Here is a 27,455-nt window from a genome sequence, read left to right as displayed (position 1 = left end):
AGTGTCTACTTATGCTATGCATCAGACCGTGCCAAACGTGTCTCAATATTTTTACTCTGCCGTTTGTGTTGGGACATGTGCCTGAGTCTGTGTGTCCTCCAGCATTGGGGCCATCAGTTCCTGCAAAATATGTTTCCAGGCCTCTAAATCTACATTTTGGTCCTTAAGCCCCCGACGTGCTTCATGCCATACCGAGATTTCTGCCAGTGACCATTTCTGGAGGACTCTCAACCGCACAATACTGGATGGCTGCGCGCTTTCCACCCCATTGGTATTCTGCGATTCGCCAAAATGTATGCTAGGTCTTTTAACTTCCTAACATGTCTCGCATGCTTTGGCCTTGGAAAGATTCCTGGCAAGCATGCAGTGGGGGAACCAGAATTTGCTGACAACCCAACCTTAGCCAGGGTCTGAGCTCCTTCTTCCCAATAGTGGCAAATCTTCGTGCAGACCCAGAACATGTGTAACAGGTCCGCATCAATCAGACCACATTTCGGGCAAAATTGTTCTGATGCTTTATTGAATTTGACAATTTTCCTCGAGGTTAGATATGCACTGTGAGTAACATATAATTGGATCAGCTGTAGCTTTGCATTTCTGTGGTATCCCTTAGCTCTGCCCCAAACCGTATCAGGCAATTGCTCCTGCAAGCCTGCTTCCCAGCTGCGCTTCGTGTGTGCTAATTCCTCGTCCTCCCTTACCATTAGTAACTCATATAGACTTGATATTGCACGTCCCCCTTCTGAGATGTCAGAGTGTTTATATCGTTTCATCTTCCACCAGTACCCTGTCTAATCCCGGCCATTTCAACTTTAATATATGGAGGAGTGAGGCATAGATTATGTGTTGACCTTCCTGTACTCCTGTTTCTGAAGTGACTTCGCCAAAGGTCATCGGTCGTCCTTCTCGTAATACATCGCCTATTGTCGCTTCCTCACATTCAATCTGAGCTGTACATCGTCACTCTTTAGTGTCACAAGTGGGATCTGGGGGGAGTATGGTGGTACTTTATTCAGAAAACGACAGGCACTATGCCACATGACAACCAATTTGCTACAAATTGAAGTTGGCATGCCATAAAATAGGCCTCAAAACCGGGCACCTTTATCCCTCCCTGTTCGTATGGTCTCTGTAATTTTTCCGCCATTTTGCATCTCAAGTTGTGCCATAGAAAGCCCCGACAGACCGTATTCAATGTCCTGAAAAAGGCTTTTGGTATATTATAAGGAACATTGGTACAATAATGGAGCAGCCTCGGAAGCACCACCATCTTCGCAGCCCTTCCCATTAATGAAAGCAGCAGTTTGGCCCAGAACGTCATGGATTTCTCTGTTTTGCTCACCGCCATTAGCGTGTTTTTTATGTGTTCTATTTTAGGGTCATTAAAAATATCTACTCCTGAGTATCTAAATGTGTCCACTTCTCATTTAATTGGTAACTCTGGTAACACACGTAGGGCCTTCCCATTGTATCCCGCTAAGGGGAACAGACACGAATTCTGCGCATTTATTGTAATACCGGACAGGTCTGCGTAGCGCTCGAACACATCCATTATATATTGCAATTTGGTCTCTGGGTGTTCTAGGTAAAGAAGCATATCATCCGCCTATAGGGAGATCAGGTGGTTGCTGGCTTTACTTAACTGCCACTGTTCTGAGATAGTGTTGCCTGTCTTGACTCTCGCTTCTGGGCTGCTGTATAGCAGCTTTACCCATTTAATATATGTAGGACCTATACCAAAACTTCTCAATACAGCCAGTAGCTATGGCCCCCGGACCGAGTCAAATGCCTTGACTGCGTCGAGCGAGGCTACCGCTAGGAGCTGAATGCTATCCTGACTCTGATCTATGATATGGTACAACCGTCTAAGGTTACATGTGATATTTCTATCTGGAACATATCCGGACTCATCCGGATTTACGAGTGTGTAAATGACCGGCTTCAGCCTATTAGCCATCAGAGCTGTTAGTATCTTCCCATCTTGATTGAGAAGCGAGAGGGGTAGAAAAGAACTGCAATCGGATGTCTAGCGATTCGTTCAGCATTGCCAATAGCGGGGGCGTGACCTCGGCCATGAATTCTTTATAAGATTCACTTGGCAGCCTGTCCGCACCAGGAGCCTTACCTGTCAGCAACCCTCTTATGGTACATTCTAACTTCTCCATGTTAATGGGGGCCTCCAGCCTGTCTACTACCTCTGCATCTAGCTTTGGAAGATCTATCAACGCTAGGGCTTTGTCTATATCAGACGCCTGGGTTTCTGATGTCTCTGCATATAACCTCTTGTAGTAGTCATAAAAACATTTGTTTATGCCGTCTTGTGTCTCGCAGATCTCCCCATTCTCTGCTACTATTGCCCGAATCATACCTCGCTCAGATTCACTTTTATATAACCAGGCCAGTAAGCGTCCAGGTTTGTCCACTTCGGTGTGTTGTCTTTCAACATATTTCCTATAACTCAGCTTACCTGATCTATCCCAGTACTATGTCAATACTAGGCACTCCTGCTGCAGGCCGACGGCTTCTTGGGCCTTTCCATCAGGGGGGTTCCCTGGACGATTCATGGCCTCTAATTTAGCTTCCGCTTTCCGTAGGTCGCACTCTATTTTGGCTTGAACCCCTTTCGCTTTGGCAATTGCAGTCCCTCTAATCACTACCTTGAAGGCCCTCCATAATGTACCTGCTGATGCAACACTTCCTGTGTTATGTGCAAAATAATCTTTCACTCCTTCGCTCATATTCTCTCGAAGTGTCCCGTCCCTCAGGGACTTGCTTTTAAGTCTCCATGTTGGAATGCGTGCTCTTGGGTTGGAAGCCTGCCAAGTGACCACCAGAGGGGCATGATCTGACAACACTCGTGCTTTATATTCCGCCCTTTCGAATTTGCCCAAGGTTTCTCCACCTGTAAAGATATAATCCAATCTAGTGTATAGACCTAGGGGAGCAGTGTAGTGGGAATATCCCCGGGTCTGCAGTTGTAAAGCCTGCCATATTTCTGAAAGTTTAAATGCTTGCACCAGTGTATTCCGGGCCTTGGTAGCAGGGGCAGGGTGTGTGAATTGATCATCAGATCTGTCTAGCATAGGATTGAGCGTGCAGTTAAAGTCCCCTCCCCATATCAGTGTTCCGCCTCTGTAAGGGCTTATTTGTGGGCATAACGTGCAGAAGTAGGCAGCAGTCTGATGGTTTGGTGCATATGTGTTGATAATGCAAAATTCTCTATGTTCCACCCATCCCCGCGTTACAAAGATCCTGCCCTCTTTAGCCTTAAAAGTGTTGAGCACTGTCAGTGCCACCCATATTAATAACCCTCTCGCATACGCCGAGTAGGACGAGCCCAGCGTTATGCCTCTCCATTTCTCAGCCAGGGCATTCTGTTTCTCCCTTGTGAGGTCTGTTTCTTGCAGGGGTGCAATATCCATTTTTTGACGTCTCAAATATGTCATAATCCTGTTACATTTAATAGAATTGTTAAGGCTGCTAGTATCCAAAAAACAAATCCAGTCTTAGGTGTAGGACGCTCCCTCACAGTGCGATCTTAAATGGGCACTACGTTGTTGGCTCCTGTAGTTCACAAATCCTAGTTCCTGAGGCTACTCGCCTGGAGGTCATATCGCTGCAGCGTCCTGTAATTGCATTCGTCGTCCTCCATCTAACTACTATGGCCACCTCTGCATGCTTCCTCATCTCTATCCGCTCGTACGTCTGCTCCGGTTGGCAAATTCTCCATGTTCATGCATTTATGTGCATCAAAGAAAATGGTGCGTCCTTTATTTATAATTTTCAGTCTAGCGGGATACAGCAGCATGTACTTCAGGTTCGCTGCTCGCAGTCTTCTTTAACCAATATGTAGTTCATCCTCTGTTTCTTTAATTGCTGGGTATAATCTGGGTATCTGGTTATGGTGGCAGACGCTCGCTGGATCGTACCTCCTTTACGGAAATGTTCAAGGATCTTTTCCCTATCTTTGTAATTCAGTATCCGAGCTGTGGAAGGGCTCCAGGCAGCGGTTTCCTCATCAAAGACCTGTGCACCCTTTCGACCGTGAAGCCTTGAGTGAGGGTCCGAGGGCCTATTTTCTGTTGCAGCAAAGTCTGTATAAAGTTGGTCGGGTTTGTTCCTTCTTCTTCTTCCGAGAGCCCAATAATTCCTACATTGTTGCATTTGCCCCTTCCTTACGGATCTTCAACTCTTTCCTCCAGATTACGTACTTGTTGCTGCAATACCTTGACTTTTTCTGAGGTGTCTTTCAAGCCACTTGTGTTCATCCCCACGTCCTTTTGAAGTGTTCCTGTGCGTTCAGCCATTGACCTCACGACCTGCTCAAAAGGTTCACATCTATGGTAATAGCATCAATTTGGGACACGAGAGCCATCTTCAAGGCTGCTATAGCGTCTAGGATCTGCTGATCTTCTCTCTCATGCGTCTGCTCCCCCGTTTTGGTGGTGTTCTTCGTTGAGTGTGCGACTTTGGTAAACACTTATATTGTAGATTGCTTCCCCTTGCTTTTTTGGGTTTGGACGCCATGGTCTATTGCTGTGGCACTTCCCTGCTCACACACTCGTAATATCGCTGCTGAGTCATTTCAATTCCTCTGTTTTCTGCCTAGCCACTTCCAGACAGTCTATACCCCCCCTTGACTCTTATTTGCTTAAATGATCCAACATGTCAGCTGGGTACTCCTTGCGGCATCTCAGACTGTTTTGCCAATTTTTAAATGTTCTGGCTTTTTTCTGCTTTCGGCCGTTCGCCCAAGGGTCTGTCGTGGTGGTTAGCGGTTGCACAGTGCTATAACTTGTTTGGCCGTGTGTTCTTATGTTTTAGAATGCTGAGGCATGTTGTGGCCTCTTCGCTCGGTATAGAACCTTCAATCTCCTGGGGGATAGCAGCTTTAGAACTTCAGTATTTGACTCACAGTTTCGTCTGGGTGTACCTGTTGTCCTACACCTCTTTATAGTATTATGTACACCTGGGTGAGAGCTAACCCTTCATGTAACTGCCTTTCTTGGTGGCATGGGTGTCACATGCCCTCCTCCAAGCCGGTTAGTTGCATATTGCGCGCAGGCTCTGGTGGATTGGTGTTGGAGCTGCGCGTGTTCCATACTCCCCTCTGTTAGGGGATTTTATTGTGCATGTGGATTACAGCAACTCCTTCTCCAGCTCTTTCAATACTGCAGCTTTAGACTGTGTGAGTAAATATTAATCTCTACTTAATGCTGCCGAGCCGCACGTGCATGTCCGATCCTTTGCACAGCTGCTGCGTGCACTACCTCAGTCACTTTGCTATGGTCAGCCGGTTATCTCTTGCATGCAGCGTCTTGTCTCCCTCAGTATGCTTATTGCGGCATACTCCGTGCATCCCCGAATATTACCTGTGTTCTTGAGAAGCTTTACTATTGGAGCCCGCTATCACCTTCCTGGTACCCGCACGGGTCCCGTTTCATCGCTGCCCTTGCTCGAATGCGAGATTATCACAAGTCGCGCCTTACTTGTCTGGGGGTAGCTGCTGTGTGCATAATTGTTCTGCAGTCTGCGCTCAATGGTTTGGGCTGGGCCTTAACTCGGCTCGTCTTCTAGCCTACCTCTGTAGCCGGTACCATGCCCTGGGGAACTGATGTTTCCAGCACAGCTCTGCCTCTCACTCCCTTCAGGGTTTCTACTGCATCCAAATGTAGCACTGTGCGTGCTACAGTACTGTGCAAAGACCAGTATGGTGAGGCATCTCCTGTGTCCTATATGCCGCTAGAACTCCTCGGCCTCTTCAGCCTCCATGCGGTAGCGAGTGCATGGCTGCTTGTTGTACATTTGCTGGAATCACTCTTCTCAGCTGCCCAGTCTGCTTTATGATCCCTGGCACCTTCCTCCTTTGTGTGAAACCCACGCGGGCCTCAGCCGTGCTGCTGTCACTCCAGAACAGCCCCGCAGCAGCCGTATCGTGTCATGGTGTCTTGCACTCCGCCATCTTTGTGCGTCTCATCCCATGGGTCGCGGACATCGGTCTTCCCGTAATCTGTTGTTGCCACACTTTCCGTTACAAATATGTGTCCAGGTGTATGCACCGCTTACATCCAGACAGTGGTAAAATTATAGGCGCAGGTGCGCATTATATCCTCCATTTCTTTCTAGCATCCGAATATGGCATGGTGTGCACTGCTGTTGTGTGTGAAGGCCCACAAGCTAGGGCTTCTCTCCCAACACTTATTCTGCTGTTTCCGCTGCTCAACCTCCAGTGTCTATGCAGTGGCGTGTGCAAGTGCCACTCGATCCCAGCACGATGGGTTTGCTCGTTCCAGTCATTTAATCAGCTGTCCAACCCGCAGCACCTCTGACCTCTATGTCAGTCCCGTGAAGGCCCCCCCGGGTTGTTGCCACACTAGGTCTTCCCTCATTAAGGTATATAACAATGTGGTGCTCCGCACTTCCAAAGACCACTTTCTTTGCAACGCAGCCATCTTGCTCTTTTCTTCTTGCTGGGTCTCGAAACTCGGACGGTTCGTTCACTGTTGTTACGACACCTTAAGGTCTTATTCTGTGCCAGGCTGTGCTTGCCTATCTTATTTGAACGGTGCCGAAACAATAGGTGCCAATGTTAATTTTAACCTCCGTTTCAGGGCAGGATCATTTCCGGATATGCAGGAGCAACAGGCATCGCATCCTACTCCATGGCTGCTTAGCCACGCCCCAATCCAAACCAAACCAGTGGATTTAACTGTGAATTTGAAGCTTTGTGAAATTGTGTTGAACTTGGGGAAGGGAACTTCAGGACCATCTTGTGGAACTGTGTTGAACTTGGGGAAGGCAACCCAGAGGCCATTTGTTGGAACTGTTTGAACTTGGGGAAGGGAGCTGAGAACATGCCTGGAGCTGGAAAAAGCTCAGAACTTTAGTTTGAACACTGTTACCTTGGTTGCTGACATCCCTACACATTATTTAGCTTTATTTGTGAGGGCAAGTAGAGGTTTTGGATGGACAGATTTAAAATTGAACTTACTGACTCAGACTAATCTTAGTTTATTTAGGTAGGGAAATCCCACTTTATTATAGGGCAAGTTAGGCCTTACACCATCCTGACATTTGAGCTAATAAAGACTTTTTGTTTGAACTTTGAATCTGTTGTCTGTGTCTTGCTTCATTATGCCTTCATACTACCTAAATTCATTAATCAGAATGCAGAACACAACAGCAAGACTCCTTCTAGGACTCAACAAGAGAGAACCTCTACCTCCAGTCTAGTGAACATGGACTAGTCAACCATGTACGTGGGCTTCGGCGTGCTGCTTCTTTGCACTTACATTCATGTTTTTGTGTTTTCTTCCTTTTATTTGTATCTTGGGAGACGTGGTTGTGGTCGTTTGGCCTTTGGTGGTGTGCGTAGGGCTATGGTAGTGTTCTCATTTAGTTGTTAGGTGGCATGACAGGTTATGGTTGGTATTGTTGGTTGCTCTGGTGTGCTGAGTAAAATTGCTCTCAGGTGTGGCAGATATGAGGCTGGGGTGTGGCAGACCGTGGCAGAAGGAGGATTTAGTTTATTGTTATGATTGTAAGTGTAATCTGGTTTACTGCTTTCGTGTAAGGAGGTTGTTGCTCTCTTGTGAGGTCATGCTCAGGTGTGGCAGGCGTGAGGTCCTAGGGTGGCAGCCCAGGGTAGGAAGAGGTGTTGTTTATTCTGACTGTAAGTTTCCTGTTGTGCATTTGTGCTTTTGTAGGTATTGGTTGTGAGTGGTTGGGTTTGTTCTTTGCTTCTTCTCGAAGCAGGTGTGTGGTGTCTTTCATGCTTGCATTATAAGAGTGAATGCACCTCTTCATCTCATGTAGTGTTAGCTGCCAGTGGAATGCCTGGTGAATGTGCAATGGTGGGGGCTGAGCATTCTGGAAGGATGGTTGAAAGGGAATGGAGAGAGAGAGAACCCGAACTGCAAGGATGCTAACCCCCTTATCTTCCGTATAACATTCTACCAGTGAATTTAAGCAATAAAGTACATTTCCTGTTTGAACTTAACCGATTCAGTGTAGTTCCTGAATGGTTCCTAATGCTTCACTGGGCCTCCGCAAATGGAAAAGCTATTTTGTTTTTTTATTTCCACTGGAGATTGGGCTTGTACAATACGCCCATCTCTCATGGAAACTAAAAATATTAAAACTATTTGCACATCGGATATACAGAATAGCTATCACCGTGCTTTGGGGGGGGCGCCCTGGGTCGGTTAATGGCCCTGATCCCTCGCTGTGACCCTTGATTTGCTTGAGTCTGCCCAGGCTCAGGCTAGTGAGCCATTAACCGGCCTGAAATGCCCCCCAAAGGAGGGGTGATGGGTATATTTGCACCCACAGCAGGGCATTCAGCAAATCTTGTGGCTGGAAACACACGTGAAAACAGCCAGTGTCCACACACGTTCTACCAACCATTTGAAGTCCTTCCTCAGGCGCCACTTGTTACCCGGGGGACAGGGAGAAGCACACAAGTGCACTTGCTATGGTGTTGGGCGTTTCAGTTCGGAAAGACCAGTCACTGACTGTGGGTTTGCTTCTAGGTGGGTCTGTGTTTGTAGCCATGCAATGCATTTGCGTCCATATGGGAGGACTTGTGAGCCCGTGGCAAAAGGATGTATTAGTAGTGTTGAGATTGTATGAGCTAATGAAAGGTGTGGAGTTCTGCTGTCTGGTGTTAGTGCAACAGAGTGTTATAGGTGTCAAGTGAGTGGAACAGTTGGTTTGCATGTGGTATGTTTGCAGGAGTATGGAGGGTTTTAATATGGGTTAGTGGGGGAAAGACTTTGCAATCCTCATGGTATCGGGTTAAGTGGCAGTTGAGCAAGGAGCTTGTTGTGTAACTGAAACTGAGTTTGCCGTGGTCAGCTATGCTTGGTCTCTCTTTGACAATAGCCTATCGCTTACGCATCACCTCGTGGTATTAAACAGTCATGTTTTTACTGCTTTCCTGAAGAACATGTGTTCTCCCTCTTGTGACCATTCCCTTTGCGAGGAAGTTCCAGAGTTTTGTTCAGATGTTTGTAAATGCTGATCCACTGTATTTCCTTTACAAATAATGTTTGGATTCAAGGAGTATGCCACTGCTAAACCTCTGAGTTCTGTTTGTCTGTATATGGACATTTTTCTTGCAGGAATTCAGGTTAACCAAGATTATTGATATTTACGTACAATGCAGGTATCAATAATAAACAAAGCAAAATATATCTAATTTTCAAAACAGACGCAAAAGGTGGATTCAAGTCTGAAACCACTTTCAATGAAAATCATTTAAATACATTTTTTTTTCATTTTTCACCTTCCCACCTGCACGAACTTGTCACGTGTTAAACATCTCTTTGTGAATCTCAATGCAACGTAATTGAGCAGGAGTACTTGCAAACATGCCTTTTCAGACTATGAATATGGAATTATCTTGACTAAAACGTTCTGTGCTAGAAAGATGCGAAATGTAAATTGAAGAGCACACCAATGTCCTTACCTTTATGACAAGGAAGACATCTTGTGACGGATACGTGATTGAAAAGATGGCTGACCTGGCCAATGTACTAATGGCAGCAGATGGCACATAAGGGCGCAGCATTCCTTTTACTTGTTCAGCGTTTAAGTCAAAGTAGAAATTCTCTGAAATCTATAAGAAAAGATCAGAAACACAACAGTTACAACGAAAATCTTTAAACTACAAATTAAGGATGGAGTGTCCTGCTTAAGGCAAGGCATTGAAGACATTCACGCGAGAAAAAAAACAGTCGTAAAATAATACGAAAAAAAAGTGATGGAATGAACTAGGTTTAGACACAAATAGCTAGAAAGCTACAATAAGCATAATCACGTCTTTGTGCTTCGGCGGTCGTTTGGAAACGTAGCAAGGTGGAGGTGAGTTTAAGGTGCATACTGTATTCAACAAATAGTTAAAATGGGATAACATTGTTTTGTGACTTTTGTTAAGAGTGTTGTATTGTATAATTCTGGGACACCAAACAACCTGGCCCTTGGTTATGCAACTGAGACGGGACTTATACTGCATTGTTTACAGTGTGAGAACAGAGGTAAAATGGCGAATTCTGGAAGAAGGAATGAACAGTACCATAATATCGCCCTCACTTTGGAAGTGTATGGTACAGGGTCGTCCAACTCAAAGCCTCCAGAGCGGGCCGGAAACATGTCAGATTTCCAGAATACTACTCATTAATATTCATGAGACACATTTGCATACAATGATTGCAAATGTATTACATTTATTGGCATTAATATAAATGAGGGCTAGCCTGAAAACCCGCCAGGATTTCGACCCTCGAGGCCTGGAGTTGGACAACACTGGGCTAGGAGTTCCAACTAAATATCGCCTACACACACAGGAACGTGTCTGTACTGTAGACAACGGCACAAAGTGAATTTGCAGCATCAAATGCCAATTACATGGGGTTTCCAGGAAAAGCACCCATTAAATTCTGCAGACAAAATATACTGAGGACTAAATATTTTGCTACGGAACCTTTCAACATCCAAACAGTATCCAGTGTGAACTTGTCTAGAATACTTGTGACAATCGAGCTAACTAGCATCCATGGTACAGACAATTTGATCCAAAACATATATCAAACCAAAATGCACAATTAGAGATCAAGGAGTTTACATGTACCCAGCTTCATAGAGAAAAAACTAAAGTTGACTACTAAAATAACAGGATACCTCTGAATATTAGTGGCTGATAAATACTCCTCCGGGTAGTGATGCCCCAGCAAGGTGGGATTACAAGGAAAAATGTGCATAGTTCTCATAGGCCTTATAGGCATATGAGGAAGTAAAGAGTCCACTATGTGCAGGACTTTGCAACCTGTAGCTCTCCAGATGTTTTGGACCACAGCTCCCAAGAGCCCCCCTCATTGACTGTGCTGGGTACAGCGATGGGAGTCGTAGTCCAAATTAGGCAAGTCAGCTGATCTGTGTTTGTCCTCTGTACTCCCATGCATTTTGAGAAAAGGGACACTGAGCAGATCAGGCTGCCATTGTCAGCGACGATTTGTTTGAATCATACATGCAAGGGTCCAAGGGATGTCATTTGAGGGTATCCTTCTCTGCTACCCCTGGACCTGTCCTTGCTACCCCTGGACCACTGGACAAAGAGCCAGTGCCAAGATTAGATATCTACGTTGCAACTGAAAAAGGCAGTTGTAGATGCAGCTAAATGTGCCACAGCTTTTTTCACCTGGAATCTATAGCTTGTTAGCTGGATAAATTACAGGGATGCAGGAGAAACCATGAATCCGCCATCACTAACAGGTTGGCAGTCAATTAGTCAAGAATGCCTAAATGGGTTCAAAGGCAGGGCAGTCTTTGCAGCTCAAACCCAGTACTGTAGCAACAGGAAGGAGGAACGGGTGAGAGCAGCCTGCAGTACTCAGTGACAGGAAGGATATGGGGGATAGATCTAGCTAGCTGGGAATGGGTGAGAGCAGCCTGCAATACTCAGTGACAGGAAGGATATGGGGGATAGATCTAGCTAGCTGTGAACGGGTGAGAGCAGCCTGCAGTACTCAGTGACAGGAAGGATATGGGGGATAGATCTAGCTAGCTGGGAACGGGTGAGAGCAGCCTGCAATACTCAGTGACAGGAAGGATATGGGGGATAGATCTAGCTAGCTGTGAACGGGTGAGAGCAGCCTGCAGTACTCAGTGACAGGAAGGATATGGGGGATATGTCTAGCTAGCTGGGAAAGGGTGAGAGCAGCCTGCAGTACTCAGTGACAGCACAGCATGAACGCACATCTCATCAGTGTTTCTCGTCTGCTTTGCACATCCAGTGAGCCACTGGGCCTGTGATGAGAGGGTGTGTGCCCCAGTGGCTTCTGCCATCAATCCTGCCTGGGCACTGTGTGACACTGACCCAGATCTGCCAGATCCTGCATCCCCCGCACACTGTAGATAGACGCAAGGTGAGATAATGAATGTACATGAAGTTGTCCGCCGCCTTTGAAGTAAACCATCTCTTCTTCATCAAGCAAAAAATATATATATTTGGAAGGATAGAACAAAGGGCAACACACTTGCTTTGGGAAAAAGAGGATGCAGTGCAGCATGGGTTCAGTTCCTGTTCCAGTGTTTAGAAGCTGGAGGAGGCTGGCATTAAACAAGATATCAAGGACCAAAGAAAATAATAAAATCGTCCTTTTCTGGGGGTGATGTCATGGAGTTGCTGCTGCGGCGGCCGTTTACATTTGAAAATTTTAAAAAAATGCAATTACTGTGACCTGTAGCACATCGTTCCCCGCAATCTCTTATCTAACAAAACAAACGTGGGTTTCTTACCAAATAAGCAAAAACAGAAAGGTGATGGCTGGAAGGTTTCAATTCATTCATAACCACTGTCACAGCTCTGGCATGCATCCCTCCAGACCAATGTTTTTCTGGTTGCACTTCGAGACTTCGAGATGCTCTGTCTGTTGACAGTTTAGCCTGAGTGATAGACACTAGTCCAGGTTGTTGTGTTAGACCTCCTTACTTTCACAGTAATTTGGTAATATGGTATACTGATTATGAACGCTACATATGGTGATCCATACTTGTATGAAATGTACATCTTAACCCTATTTTTCTTAGTGTATTGTACTGCAGAACAATGCTACGTGATGCCACTTCTTGTTTTGTCAATGGGTGAAAGGTTGTGTGCCATCACTTCCTGTGATGTTGGTTGGGGACAGGCTCAAATGCCATCACTTCCTGTGATGTCGTCAAAGGTCATGTGATGTAATTGCTGCTACCCCAGGCATTTTGGTGAAATGACGTCCCTGAAGGGTCCAACCACTGACTATTGATTCAAAATGAAATACAAAATAAGGTTAATAAAAGCAAGTTAAAAGGTTTGCACCCAGAGAAATCTCGAACATATAGGAGCAGATTTCACAAAGTTAGGACCCCCAAAGTGTGCACAATTTCTTGTTGAAACTCCAGCAAATGGGGGACAATTTATAGAAGCCGTACCCATGAAGTCAAACTACTGCTCGTAAATGAGAGAAGGGTGACAATGCCTTTCTGATCACAATATCCCAGAAACAGCTGACACCAAGACACACCACTTCATCCCAGTGCGAGCTACCTGCCTAGAAGCTCTGCTGTCAACTGAAATTGCCACTCTTAAAGCTTTGTTTTACATACACCCTGAGCTGTGCTAGTTACAGACACGTGTTCAAGTTTTCATTTATTTAAATGAAAGAGATCGACGAGATAGAACGGAAGCGAGAGAATCTTAAACATGTTGAATGCACAGGCTCAAAGAGGTGCGGGGATGCAGCAGTTCAGTAGGGCTCGTAGAGTAGGCTGAAGGTAGAGGGGTTTGGGGGTATCGGAGCACAACACAAGGGATGTATGCTCTACCCTTAATGTTTGTAATGAAAGGGCGAGTCTGAGGAGGAGTGTCTGTATTCCACAGTACACATTGCAAATGTCTGTTTCTGGGTCTTTTTCTTCACGTCCTCTTGTGCCTTTGAAAACAGACAATTTATTTATTTGAGTCATACAATGCGAAAACACACAGAACAAGCATCAAATCAGCGTTGAAAAGGATGCACAAAGACTTGAATGGCCTTCGGGCCTCGCGGGAGATCAATGGAGTCCCATATGTGGGACGGGGTCAAGTGGTCTGACTTGCATTGACCAGTTCAGACGTGCTGGGGCATGACAGATGGACTTGAGGGAGGTGACGGGGAGGCCATTGATGAATGAGTTGACATCATTGATATGTGCCCCGTAAAGGAAATGCCATCCCACCCTGCAGCGTTGCTGCCCCCGCCGTTCTTTCAGTAGCCTGGAACACTTCCTGTGAATGACCATAAGCATAAGTCTGTCAAGTGTGCAGATGATTGGAGAAATATTGTCATAGTAACTAGTTACAGGCACCTAGAGAAACGGCACCACACATCCGCAGCCGTAGCGTAACCTTCACTTTATTATACATCTATAATTTACTAGCAAAAGTACCCATTCTTTGAACAGGTTCTGAAAGCAGCCATGATAACACTCATCAATTGTTGAAAATGAATGAGGCTGTAGGTAGCTGTTCCGCCTCACCCTGGCATTGTGCAGTACGTTGCAGTGCAAAGATCTTAGAATGCATGCATCCTAGGTCGGTGAAATGTTGCTTTGTTCCTCGAGTGGGAACTGGTTGAGAAACAATATTTTTTGTTTCCCTTCCTGGCGAACATGGTTTACGGCTTCGTCGGCAGGCATCATCTCGCAGAAATCCTCTGGAAAAGTAATTTCACCTGATGCAGCAAAAATTTGGGAACTTTTCGAATGCTACCTGCCTTCACCTTCGCCTCTCAGGTCCATTTGCCTCCCATACAGTTTGTTTCCCATTCCCGGTGAACATGGTTTACAGCTTCGTCAGCAGGCCACAAACCCACAAATTGTAACTTTTGCTGAAATCCGGGGGTGGGGTGTCCAAATGTCATGTAGCCAGAAATGTCCAAAGGGTCCTAACAGGTAAGTATGCATTATGTGGTGCAGATTAGTGAAACAGTTTGGAAATGTATAACAAACAACGCTTTGCCAAAACACAAACCCACAAATCCCACCAGAGACAAATTTGAACTTTTATATATATAGATACAGCTGTTATTGTGCACATCACAAACCTAATCATGCCTGGCTACATCCCGTGAGGGAGAGAGGAGCAGCAACAAGGTGACAAAGCAGAGCAAAGGGGAGGGGACACATCACAGCATGCCCCAAGGCCAGGAAGGCGTGGCCTAATTCTGATGCTGGAAGGGAGCTTTCTGGGAAGCACCAGAGTCCTCCTGTCCTGTCCCACTACTGTGCAGGTGGGCTCACAGAAGTGAGAAGTGTGAGCTACAATGAATACGGTCTACAGGGAGTCAAACCTTGCTCTGATAGGGAACAAATCACTTTGATAGGTGGAATAGAATCTCTACATTTCATGGCAGTAATAAGCAGCATTTTACAACGTTTTTAATTGCTATGTTATGAAATTATATACTTTTACCCCTGAACAGAAGCACTCCTGATTTTTCTTGGATGTAGCCACCTTCTAAATCGGTTTGTTCCTTCAATCCCTTCTCGGGTACGTCTTAGAGGCTCTTGCATGGTACCACAAAGTGCACATTTGACTTCAGTGGACCCGATGGGAATTAACCACATGCAAATCAGTTGGGACCCTGCCCCAGCCCAGCACATACTGTTAGACCATGCCCCTTCCATTCAGGGCCACAGTGAGGGACAGCTCCATTGCCCAGGCACAGCGAGCAAGAGATGCACGTTGAGCAGACACCTTCCCTTTTAAAATAACCCAGAGAGAAAACCAAAAATCTATGCACAGAATTGCTTGCATTAACACTCCCTAACCTCTGGGAATGTGTCTGGGTTTACTGATTGACCACCATTGATTTATACATGTTTTCACCAATCGCAATGGTAGTTCTGGGGATCAAAACAGCAGAATACAAGGCTTCCCAGAAGAATCCCTAGTGGCTGTGACTGATTCAAAGGTTTGGATTCATCACTTTCTGGATGCATGGCATGTTACAAAGTCTCTCTATTTGCTAAATTGAGTAGCATCGCCAACATAAGCTGCACATTGGTTCTCTGATGACGAGGACATACAATAAAACTGTGGAAATGACATCAGGCTGACTTGACATAAGGAGATAATTTTTGTGTCCGGGGAATCGAGAAAGACAGCAACCGAGGGGCATCTTGGAAGCAACAGTACTATGTTAAAGTGTTCTGGCGAGATATAACGGAAGTGCTGACTGGGGAGGAAGGATAGCTCAAAGGCAACGTGTCTGTCTTGGAAGCAAGACAACGCAGCGCAATACAGGTGCGCAACACAGGTGCGCAACACAGGTTCGAATTCCGTAAACGAGACGCCAGTGAATGAAAATGTGTGAAACTTTCCAAATGCAATTTTCTGCCCACTATGAATTGTTGGGGTACGTTTAGTGAATTTCTGTCTAGTGGGCAAAGCGATAAAGGGGCAGAAGGGAATAGCAAAAAAGAACAGAAAATATGATTGATTACCACATTTGCCATTTTTCCCTTCACGTAGTGCAAAAAAGCCACTGCAAAGCCTTACACCAAACTGGGGTTAGTAGTTGGAAACCGAGAGACAGTGCAATGTGATAGGGGGGCTCAAAAGCCTTTCACATACTACTTTGGCCCCTTGAACGTAACCACATAAAACTGTAAGAAAATACCTACCTTCTTCACAGAATGGTTTGGGAGGGTTTTTGTGTGGCTCTGTCCAGAGATTGAAAAGTCATATGGGAGGACACAAAAAAACCTTCCAAACCATATCTGCCCAAGCATAGGGCAACAGCAGCTGGAAGAATGGGCACCAAACTGCTACCGCCACTTTAGAGGGAAGCCTGGAGGCAGGGTTACTGAACATGGGGAATGTCAGGGATGTGAGAAACCAGAAGATGTCACAGCTGCTCGTCCCCAGGGATCTGTCATTCAGGTGGCCAGGACACAGGCATCGCTTTTGAATCCAGTTCCTGGGGGTGGACCAGTGCCGGAGGATCCCCTGGGTATGGTGTCCTCGGGGAGTGGGACACCGGATGATGAGACACAGCATTCCTCTCTTCCCTGTAACACCATTACCCCATCCTACCCGCTATATTTAGATAGATATTTAGAACCTCAACCCCTCGCCCCCCACCTTTTCCTGCACGTACACCTTTACACTGACAGCCCGCTCTGGGAGAAAACAAACTCACACTTGAGCCGTGTACATGACATGTCTCAATACGATGGTCAGGCGAGGCCAGGCAGTTATCGACAATCGCTCACAACTGACTTCCATTACACTTCCCCACACGGATGAAAGGCGGAGCAAGAGAGCATGCTCTGAGCGAGGCAAAATATACGATGGTACAGCAGTTTTGAGACAGCAGTTGAACGAAGGGATAAAGACGGCCAGGCACAAGAAGTTCGTGAGAGGGGTACCACCCTTGACCTTTTTGGCAGGAAGCGTTACTCTCAAGAAACCTTCAAGTCAGAAAACGTAAGACCAGGAAACAAGGCTGAAGAATCCTTCATTGTGTGTCAGAGATACTGAGGGTCCTCCCGCGTAACTGACCAAGGCAGGGAGGACCAATGCCAAACCAGTCTGTGTTGAAGTCAAGATTGCTAGCAGCAAAATTGTGAAAACGAACATTGTTAAACGCGTGTGATGAAAGATAGGAGTGAAGCTAAATTGCTGGTCAATATTTAGAAGTAAAGATACGACACCCTTAACAGAGTAGTCCAGCACTGTGCATGTGCTCAGTCGTAGGTCTCTGTACGGTATCCTGACAGGAGGAACGAAGGTAGAAGATTGATGTGAAGTGTAATTTGTCTAAAGTGAATCAAAGTTGTCCTAAGCAAAACCCATTGCACAGCTGGAAGTCTTTGATTCTGGTATCAAAAGGATGATCTGAGCCCAGACGAGGGGGATCCAAGGTCTGAGCCCGAACGAGGGAGACCAAATTGTGAACATTGTAGAAAAGGGATCTGAGTCCGAAAGAGGGGGACCTGTGGTCCGCACCCGAAGGAAGGGGACAAGTCTTGAATTTGTGAAAGTGAAAACCCTGACAAAGGAAAGGAACATTTGTGTTTTGTTTGTTACATGAGGCCCTCTGTAATAAGAGACTGTCATTGCGAGAGGGACTTTGGCGGAAAGCCCTGATGCCTATGTGTTGAACTGTTACCTCATGACCAAGAAGCCGCCTTGCCCTGTGCTGAAAACGTGGGAAGGAAAGCCAACTGCTCAACTATCCTGACATATCATTTCTTGAACACTTTTCTTTTGCATACATTGTTATCCCACACTATTTTGTATTTAGAAGTAAGGATTGGCAATAGGTTTATTAGTATAGGCCCTTTTATTTTGACAGACTCTACTAGGAATGCGTTATTATTTGATGGTCGTAGCTTGCTCCCATCTTTAGATAGGTGTTCTCCCAACACATTGAAGTTCAATAAACACCCTTGAACATTGAACTGTGATCACTTGTATCTGTCTTCACTGTTTGATACCATGCCTCCTTACAGGGGGCACTTCAACTAGGGTCTTTGTACCTGGGACTTGAGCAAACACAATGGCTTCTAAATACAGGATGCCAAGCATGAACTATGGGTATGGTCACTATGTCCGGGAAGAGCAGCGCCAGGACATGCCATAGATAATTTCATATGGGGCAGTTAATGGGCATTAAAGGGAGGCTCACTCCTCCAGGGACATGGCTAAAGACCATGCCCCGGTCACAGAGCGATCCGTCTGTAGCCATGTCCCAGGTACAGTGACTGACCTTACCTGCAGTGCCCAATGCCACGCGCCGTGCAGTGTCCCCAAACTGTACTGCTCATTGCCAAGCCCCAAAAGGCATGGGACACAGTGCTTGAAGAAACGCAGTTATGGTTGCCAGTTGAACCATAATTCGCGCCATATCAAGTTCTGATCATGACATCATACATGAGATCACAAATGGCGTTGATAGATGTTATTACTGATTATATAACATGACTGCACCACCAACATCAGAAATACTAATATTATTATTCTTCAAGACTGCTAGGCAAAGCGCTTACTGTGCAACTCGGAAACACACAATGCCTGTCCCACACTTGCCGCAGGGCGTTGGCAGTGCATGGAGAGTGGGGGTGGGATGGGGGGGGGGTTATTGTTGCGTTGCCAACCTTCACTGGTGAATTTAAGTGGGTTTTAGCTTTGGCACTGTAACCATAACGCCCCCTCAACTGATGTTTTTTCTACGAATGTGTAGGTTTTATTAAATAGTTCATTATTTTACAATAGCCGAGAGTAACACGGGTTCGATCCCTGGATTCACGCTTAGAAACCTCTGGGTATTAAGCGCGTTATAAATAACCTATCATATCAATTATAACTTTCATTAAAGATGTTTTCGTTAAGATGGCTAAACAGACAGACAGACAGACAGGGATATTCATCTGCAGCCCCGTCCAACATTCATGGTGTCATCAACAGTTGAACGCGTGCCCTCGAGCTTCCTCGATACTGTCGCGAGAGCATGGAAAATACATCTGAAGTATTTATTGCTACATGAAATACTACTAAAGGATTGACGTGTATGCTGCCTTCAGTTCCAAAAGATTAGGCACCACAGTTTAAAAGCATTTCTGAAACTCTGAAACTATAAATGCAAAATACTTAATCGCACACAAAGGTCTTGTAGTCAATGAAGCTCATCCGAGGTTTGCGAGGTACTCCTAAAAAAGATGGCTTCCCCTGCCGAAGATTCCAATGGTGGCATTATACCAGGCAAGGGAGTCATTCTTCAAGAAATAGCAGGGAAAAGGGAAAAACACCAAAGGAACCCGATAAAAGACTGGGGCAAGAAGAGATTTATGGGGCGCCATCCCTGAGAGAAAGATGCTCACTTCAAGACTAGAATCGAACAAAAGCATTTTTACAAAACAACGAAAAGGAAACCTTGTAAAAAAGAAAAGCTGGATGTTTCTACGTAAAAAGTATTTCAAGAAAAATCATGAATGCACAATTTGAACTGATGGATAGTTAATTTCTGAGCAAGTGGGGTGCGCAAAAACAATTTGGAGAACATTATAATCGAGGGCGTGCAATTTCATAATAAAAAGGGGGGAGGCGGAAAAGTAAATAAGTAAATCAGCACGATACCCCAACTAAAGGTGGATTCTCCCAACAAGAAGCATTTTATAATAATCAGTAGAAATTGTTCATATTCGAGGAAAACATTTGCATGCAGCTAGATGCAAAGACCAAGGAGATCCAGGTTGCCCCAAAGGCGATGGCATGCCAGACAGTATTCGTTGAAGCACAACGTGTATTTGGCCATCAGAAAACTGGGAGCCCGAATGAACACTGGATTAAAAGGACACCCACATATTGCTGTGGCACATCACTGAATCAGTTGCTGTGGCAGTGGACCACTACCCACACCTGACAAATGGCAATCATGAATCATACACCCATAGACAACACACCAGCTGCAAATATCGTGTCAGCAAATGTAACAGATACATTGCCAGTTAATAAAATACAATCCGAATTGCTAGAGTACTACCACAACATGCCAGGTTCCTTACTCAAATAATCCTGATGCCAGTTAATATTACATGGGGTCATTCAGATATTCCAGAGTTCAGCTAATAACAGGATGCTCACTGTGCCAGCCTGCAATGAGTCCCGCTCAAACACATCATGGCACCCTCAAACATGCCAGGGTCCAGCTCAATGTGCCAGTCTATCATAAAAAATATAGCAATGCCAATTTCACACTGCCAAGACAGTTTCGAACTGCGCTATGTATTCACATATTGCAAATGCCATGCCAGTTTTAACAATGGCATCCCAGTGCTGCCCCAGTGATGCATGTCGTGCCAATTTCGACATTGCCCTAGAAAACTATTAGGTCACATTCAAAAAGTCCAGGACAGCTTTGCACCAGTTAAAAACATTGTCTTGCTAGTTCCTCAACTAACTGCAGACAATGGAGATGCCAGTTTGATAAAAAAAAAAAAACAGCTGAGAATAGCCATGGTGATGTTTGCAATACCCCAGTAAACGACACACAAGGTCAACTGTGCCATGCCAGTGTTGCCCCCGTTTAGCACATGGATATGCTAGATTACGCATTTCCAGTTCTCATATTGCCCTCGGGAAGTTACCATAGACCAGTGCATGTCTATGCCAGTTTCTTTCAGATAACGCCCAAGCACATTTAAATAGTGCCTTGCCAGGTTTGTCTCTGTTGAGCACACAGCCATGGCCAGCTTCGCCATTCAAGACTGAAAAGGATTCTGCCGGTCTCATGCTACTCAAGGATAATGCACACACCTGTTTCAATAAAGCCATGCCAATGTTTGCACTATTAAGCACATTGTTGGACACCTTTCCACAAAAGCCCAGAACATTCCAGATCCACGATGCCCAGAGGAAACTGTCATGCCAGTGTCACACACACTGCTCTCAGACAATGCACAGACCAGCTTTGCCAAAGACCCTGGGAACTTTTATTTGTAAAGAGGAGAGCAATTTTATTTATTTATTTATACATTTATAATGCACCGGATCCTGAAGGCCTCAGGCAATCATCCTGAAGATGTTCCACTTCCAGCTGAGGCTGCTCATAACTGTCCTCCCCTTCGTCTAGACCAGGGGTCTGACATCTGCATCCCTCTAGGTGTTTTGGGCTACGGGTCCCCTGATTGCTCACCTTGAGCTAGCTGCAAAGGGCTAATGAGAGATGTAGTCCAACACATCTGGGGAGCCAGGGCTGCAGACCCATGCGTTAAAGCAACTACAGCATCAACATCCCAAGAGCACTCTCAAGGTTAGAGTACTGTGATGACGTATTTGAAGCAACATCAACAATCGATCTAAAATAGCTTCACAAGATCTAAAACCAGACAGCCAGGCTGTGTTTGAATCTGAAAAAAGGCTTTGCAAATCCCTGCATGAGTTATAATTTGAACCATGCCTCCAGTTCAAGATCCTTTGCATCATGTATAGGGGGTTTATACTTGTAGGAAAAAATGCTTCTCACTATAGACCATCCAGGACCATCAGGTTGAGCAACAGAAATGTAATCTGCCAAGCCAAAGTCAGATGCAAATGTCACAATGGGAACACTAATGTGAGACGCGGTCTCACCTTTTGAAGACACCTGAGCACCATGTCAGGACAATACTTCGCTTTCCTTCCATCAGGAAAGCCGTAAAGGCCATGCTAGTCAAAGAAGCTTTTGACAAACCATATAGCAACAGTAGATCAACCATCCTCCCCCAAGAGAAGGACAGGTCCCATTACACGCAAATTGCTTTTGGACAATTGCACCTTCACCAAGACCAGAACCCGATTGTCATCCAATCGATTTGTTAAATGCAATTCGCTGCTAAAACATCCTATTACGAGGATGTATCATTTTGACTTCATCCACTGTGAAATAAGTGACCTTACATGACAAGTAGGTGTATTACAAAATAAATGCACGACTCCCCCTAAAATAACCATTCCAGTGTGACGGGGTGCACACCACAATAACCACTCTCACCCTGTTGGCACGTCCAAATCTCTTTATTTCAAATTATAAGACAGAATGTCTGTAGGATCTTAGAAAGGTCTTTAGGACCTACCAGGCATTTAGGGAAGTTCGGTGATAGGGCCATCCCTCTCTAGCTCCACTTCCCTGGCCTTCTCCCCACCTCCCGAACCCAGGTGTCCCTAAGGGGGATGTTAGTATTCTCGCCAACGATGACCCCTATGATGTTCTATTCGGTTGCCATTAGTGACTTCACTAAAGTGATGGCTAACAGACACTCTAGGGGCCTTCTCATCTTTCCCTGACCCGATCCACTTAAGTGTTCTAGGGGAGTAGTTTGGGATAGTGCCTTCTTTCACGCAGTGTCACTCTCTCGTCTTACCTGACCCTTCACTACAAAGGTTTCAAGATGTCTTCCCCGCTACATACTACTATCCCCCTTTGGTTTACCACTCCACTTTTCCACCACCACCCTTTGATCTTACTCCCCTTCTTACTCCTGCTCTTACTATCAATCTGACCTCAAACTACCACCCGGCTAATACCTCCACTGTTTTACTTTCCTCCCTCCTATGATATTTCATGGCTTCCTCCACTACTACTACCACCTCTCCTTTCTTACCACTGCTTGTACCTCTACTCCTGTTCTCCCATACCATATCGCTACCACCACCACTACTCCCTCGCTACTGTTACTACCACTCCCTAATACTCACTAATGTCCACTACTATGTGGGGTGCATTTAAAGGCCCAAAACAGAAATCCCTTTCACCTGAAATGCCGCATTTAAACTGCCAGCAGCAAAGTACAGACAAGTACTGTTGGCTGTGGCTGCGGACTGCTGCGGGACTGCTGCCGGAATTGTCGCTCAACGCATCGCTTCCACTCTGCAGCCGGAGCGTTCAGCTTCCAGGAACAGAGACTGTTTCTGCGCCTGGAGGAAGTCTAACAGGGTAACACCCTGCTTGCCTGGCCCTGTTTGCTGGACAGAGGAGGTTCCCTATCCTGTGGGAGGCTCCGCCCCCCTGTGGTGTGTGCCACCCCTCCAGCCTCTTCTTAACCCAACCTCCCTGCGCACCCGCGCCGCGCACCAGCAAAGTACAGACAAGTACTGTTGGCTGTGGCTGCGGGCTGCTGCGGGACTGCTGCCGGAATTGTCTCTCAACGCGTCGCTTCCACTCTGCTGCCAGAGCGTGCAGCTTCCAGGAACAGAGACTGTTTCTGCGCCTGGAGGAAGTCTAACAGGGTAACACCCTGCTTGCCTGGCCCTGTTCGCTGGACAGAGGAGGTGACTGTTTGCCCCCCCCCCCGGAACCGAACTTGTCCCCCCCTGACTTAACTTGTCCCACTGTTTTGAAGTGCCCCCCATTTCAGTGCTACATAATTTGGACTGTACCTAACTCTCCCTTATATCTTTTTTATTCCTCAAGGTTCCCTTCCCGTGGGAGACTCCGCCCCCCCCTGTGGTGTGTGCCGCCCCTCCAGCCTCTTCTTAACCCAACCTCCCTGCGCAACCGCGCCGCGCACCAGCAAAGTACAGACAAGTACTGTTGGCTGTTCGCGGGTCGCAGGGCGTTGGGGGTGCGGGTTTTTTTTTTTTAGGTACATTTCCACCAAGGGTATTCCTTGGTTGGCTTTTGTGAAGTTATGTCAGCAAACGCACCACCATAATTGTCAGCAGAGGTGGGAACTTACGCTGGTCTCTCGGAGGGGCATTTGTGTATTCCCCTCCTCACTTCTGGCCTTCCCCCTTCACAGGAGACTGCGGCCGTAAGGCCTTTGATCCTGTGTGCTTGGTGCGATTGAGGAAACTTGAAGAGTTTTGCGGATTTCTCTGCCCTTTTGCTCACAGTATGTGCTTAAATGATGTCTGCAAACCTTAATTAGTGAACAGATACTAGTGTCATTTTGTGTTTTGGTTTAGCTCACACTACAGATTATGGTGTGACCTCTGGTCTATGATCTCTTGTCGATTGCTATTTAATTTTTCTGTATGTCAGGTGTATTGTAAACGACAAGTTTTCTGAATTAATTACCTGTTCCTTACCCCACTCTGTACTAATGTTTGTAGATTTCTGCCTAGGCACAGTTGTTTAAATAGTGCAGTTGTGAAGGAAGGGGAGGTGTTTAGCCTCTTCGTGAAGGTATTGCAACAAATTTTTGGGTTCCTTCCACCTTGTTTTGTTGGTCTTTCCCCTGTTTAAACACAAAGGGGGTTGGCCCATCTGTTGGTTTGCGGTGGGTATTGTAGGTGAGAATGAGCCCGATTCTGAGAAGTGGCTGTAAAACAAGTCCTCCATCGAAGTCAAGCGAGTCACAATCTGGCAAGAATCTTTTACCTAGTACCCTCCCCCATCTATCTTTAACCAAAAAATCTCTTATCAATGACTAGTGCACTGGTGGAGAGGGCTGCCGGGCCGGCTCCGGACGGGGTCCCTGAGTTGGCTGCCACGGTACCATCATCTTTTGCCAAGGCTCCTCCTTTATCTGGCCCCCCTCCTGTCTCGGCACCGTCGACCTTCTCTGTCCAGGAAGCCAATGACAATGTGGATAAGAAGGGGGACGCGGCGGTTCATGATCTTGAGTTATTCTGTTCCGCCGTGCATGACAGTGGAGTTCGCCTCTGTATTTCTGACACCTCAATGTTGGCTCCAACGATTGTGAGTGAACTAAGTAAAAGAGTGCGGCTTTCTTTGGGCCCCTCTTCCCCAGCTTCTTGCTCCTTCCCATTTCGTGAACAAGTACACTTCCATCCTCCATCGGAAAGTAGTGGTAAGAAATTGGTCGACCATGGACGTGCTGCCTTGGCCACGTCAAGTATGGGCTTGGAAGGGGGCCCTGCTACGCATTATGACCATTTCCATGTTGATGAGGGTATGTCGGCAAAGTATTTGCCTCCACCTGGTGTGGATTCCTTTATCCTTGCTAATGAAGACAACAATCCTTTTGTTCCTCCTGGGGAAGTAAGAGCGGCTTCCACTCCGGAAGACTTTTCTTCCTCCCCCCTTTTCAATGAGCCCTCTAATTTCCCCGTAATCTCGCATATTCTTAACCTGTTGGACAAGGGTCATGAGCTAACCCATTGTTCAATAAGAGAGATGCCGGCTTCTCTTGCGCTTATGAAAGACAAGACGGCTAGATTGGAAGTTTTTATCTTAGCAGAAGAACAATCTAAACCTTTCTATCTGGCCCAATTTGAAAAAATGTTGGTGAGTGTTGCTTTAATCTCGCAACAACCCCAGTGTAGTAAACTGACTTCCTCACAAGGTTCCCAAACTGACTCTGGGCTCTGTTCCGTTCTCCCTCCCCAGAGATCTTACTCGCAAGGTGACTTGGGGGTCAAATTGGAGCACGGAGATTCGGAGGCAATCGGTCTGTTGGAAGTTCTTAAACTCCAGCATGACCGTCTCCTGCAGGTGGAGCACCTCTTATATAAGTTGGCTGTGACCCACCATCACTTGGATCCGTCCGATTGTCCCAGTATGGACCCTGAGGCTGTCGAGAGGATAGTCGGTCCTCCGGACAGCCCCTCTCCCTTGACAGATCTTATTGATGTTCAGCCCCTCCTTCCTCCATTTGCTTCTGCCTTGCCTTTAGATGTTGAGGAGGGCCCTGTAGTACACGAAGGTAGGCACTTTATTTCCCGTAAGGCAAGGAAGTCCTTTTTAAGAGCCCAAAAACGTTTAAACCAGACAAAAGCCATGCAGAAGAAAGTTGCTTTCAAAACACCCGCTGTCAAGTGTGGGCAGGTGTTAGTTGATCCTAGCCCAGTATTAGCGTCCAGCAACGTACTTAACCAGGACAAGCTGGAATTAGACCTAAGTGAACTTGACGAGGAAAGCAAGAAACATCTACAGATTGCCGCCCTTAAAAGTGGCAATGTCCAGATTGCCCCCAGTGCTTCTCTTAGGACGCCAACGGGCAAGACGCAGGCTCAGCTCCATTGTTTCTTTCCAAAGATCGAGACTAAAAAAGTGCTTGTCCGGTTGCCAGTTGGCCCGCATGTGGTACCCACTGCGAGTCCTGACATCATCTCACCGCCCCTGGATTCGACATCGAGCGGTTCGAGAGTCGACTCGGTTAATCCGGCTACTCTTTTAGCCGTACCTGAAGAGCAGACGGTACCTGACACTCAATTAGAGGTCGCTCAGGCCCCTTTGAGTCCGGTGCGACCTGGCCTAGATGAGGATGTGATAGGCCATCACCCTTCTCCTGTCAGGCCCTCGAGTGTTGCTTTGTCCTTTTCGCACATTCTTAAGGACATGAAGTTAATCCTCGGATGGTCAAGCAACCCGGACATCAGTGCGTATAAACAGGTCATTTCTGAAAAATGCTTTTTTTCAGATCCCGGCTCTAAGAAACTTGTCATCTAAGGACCTTTATTGGGTCAAGCTGGCGGCCCATAATAACCATAGAGTACTCTGTAGAGTACAATCACAGATTATAGCTAAAATGCTTTTGGACTTCTCAGATGATTTTCAATCTATTGGCCTTGTGCCTACCTTGTTTTTGGATATGGAGAGTGCTTGGGCTTTTCTTGATTGGGCCCCCCCCCTCCTACTGAATGTCTTGTAGGCCTGGGTTCGGGCCCTCTTGATTCCCACGCTACGCAATTGTCTGCACAGCTTGCCTCACTTACGCAAGCATTGAGTGGCCTCACTTGGTTGGAGCCCTTGATCAAAGTGGCTGTCGCCATGAAAGGACCCACTCCTGTCTCATAATGGACCAGCTTGACAGTTGCCTCATGGAATTGCTGTGGTTTAGGCAAACTTGGGGTATGGCAAAGACAGGTTGAGCCTGAGAAGAAACCCGATATTTTATTTTTACAGGAAACAATGGCGCTTAATGAGATCATGCTTGATGGGTTCACTTGTTTCTCTGTTCCGGCCCGACGTGTGTTTGCAGGCCGTCCTTCTGGTGGTATTGCCGTCCTTATTAACCTCAGACTGAAGGCTGTCTCCTCTCTAGTGGACAAATCTGATTCATGTATATTGGTGGAATTGTCCTTCAAGCAATGTACTGTGCCGTCTCTCCTTTTGCTGTCTATATATTGGAATCCACAGGCAGCCTCTCTGAACTCGACTCTAGAGGAATTGGACCGGATATTGGGCCATGTCTCAGTGTCTTGTCCCAATCATGAAATCATGATTGGAGGTGACCTGAATTCATACCTAGAACTCTACAACGTAGCACAGCCAGCGCGTTCTTCCTCTTTATATGTACAACAAGCATTCCACAGAGGATCTAAATGGACAAGCTTCTTCGAAGCATGGGGTATTTACCCAATCCAACACTCCATGAAAATCTCTTGGAGACGTGGCACAGCGTCTTCTCTTATTGATTACCTGTTTGCATCCAGAGTATGTTCTGGTTTGCTTGACCCAATTCTGATTTTAGACTTGGGAGTGAGC

The 27,455-nt window shown here is 46.3% G+C and overlaps 1 protein-coding gene across 14 annotated transcripts in view; it reads right to left on the bottom strand.

The window, feature by feature from the left end:
- Positions 1-27,455, bottom strand: part of DOCK7 (dedicator of cytokinesis 7) — a 1,498,361-nt gene that overhangs the window by 1,072,506 nt on the left and 398,400 nt on the right. For all 14 annotated transcript variants that reach the window (XM_069642017.1, XM_069642019.1, XM_069642018.1 and 11 more), the window contains exon 9: positions 9,470-9,619. In XM_069642017.1, the coding sequence (XP_069498118.1) occupies positions 9,470-9,619 (150 nt within the window). The remainder of the gene's footprint in view (positions 1-9,469; positions 9,620-27,455) is intronic.

This window comes from Ambystoma mexicanum, chromosome 1q (assembly GCF_040938575.1).
Source record: "Ambystoma mexicanum isolate Mex_15411 chromosome 1q, UKY_AmexF1_1, whole genome shotgun sequence".
In the NCBI taxonomy this organism is placed as follows: domain Eukaryota; kingdom Metazoa; phylum Chordata; class Amphibia; order Caudata; family Ambystomatidae; genus Ambystoma; species Ambystoma mexicanum.
The sequence above is the reverse complement of the archived record's forward strand: the minus strand, read 5'-3'. Positions and strand labels throughout refer to the sequence as shown.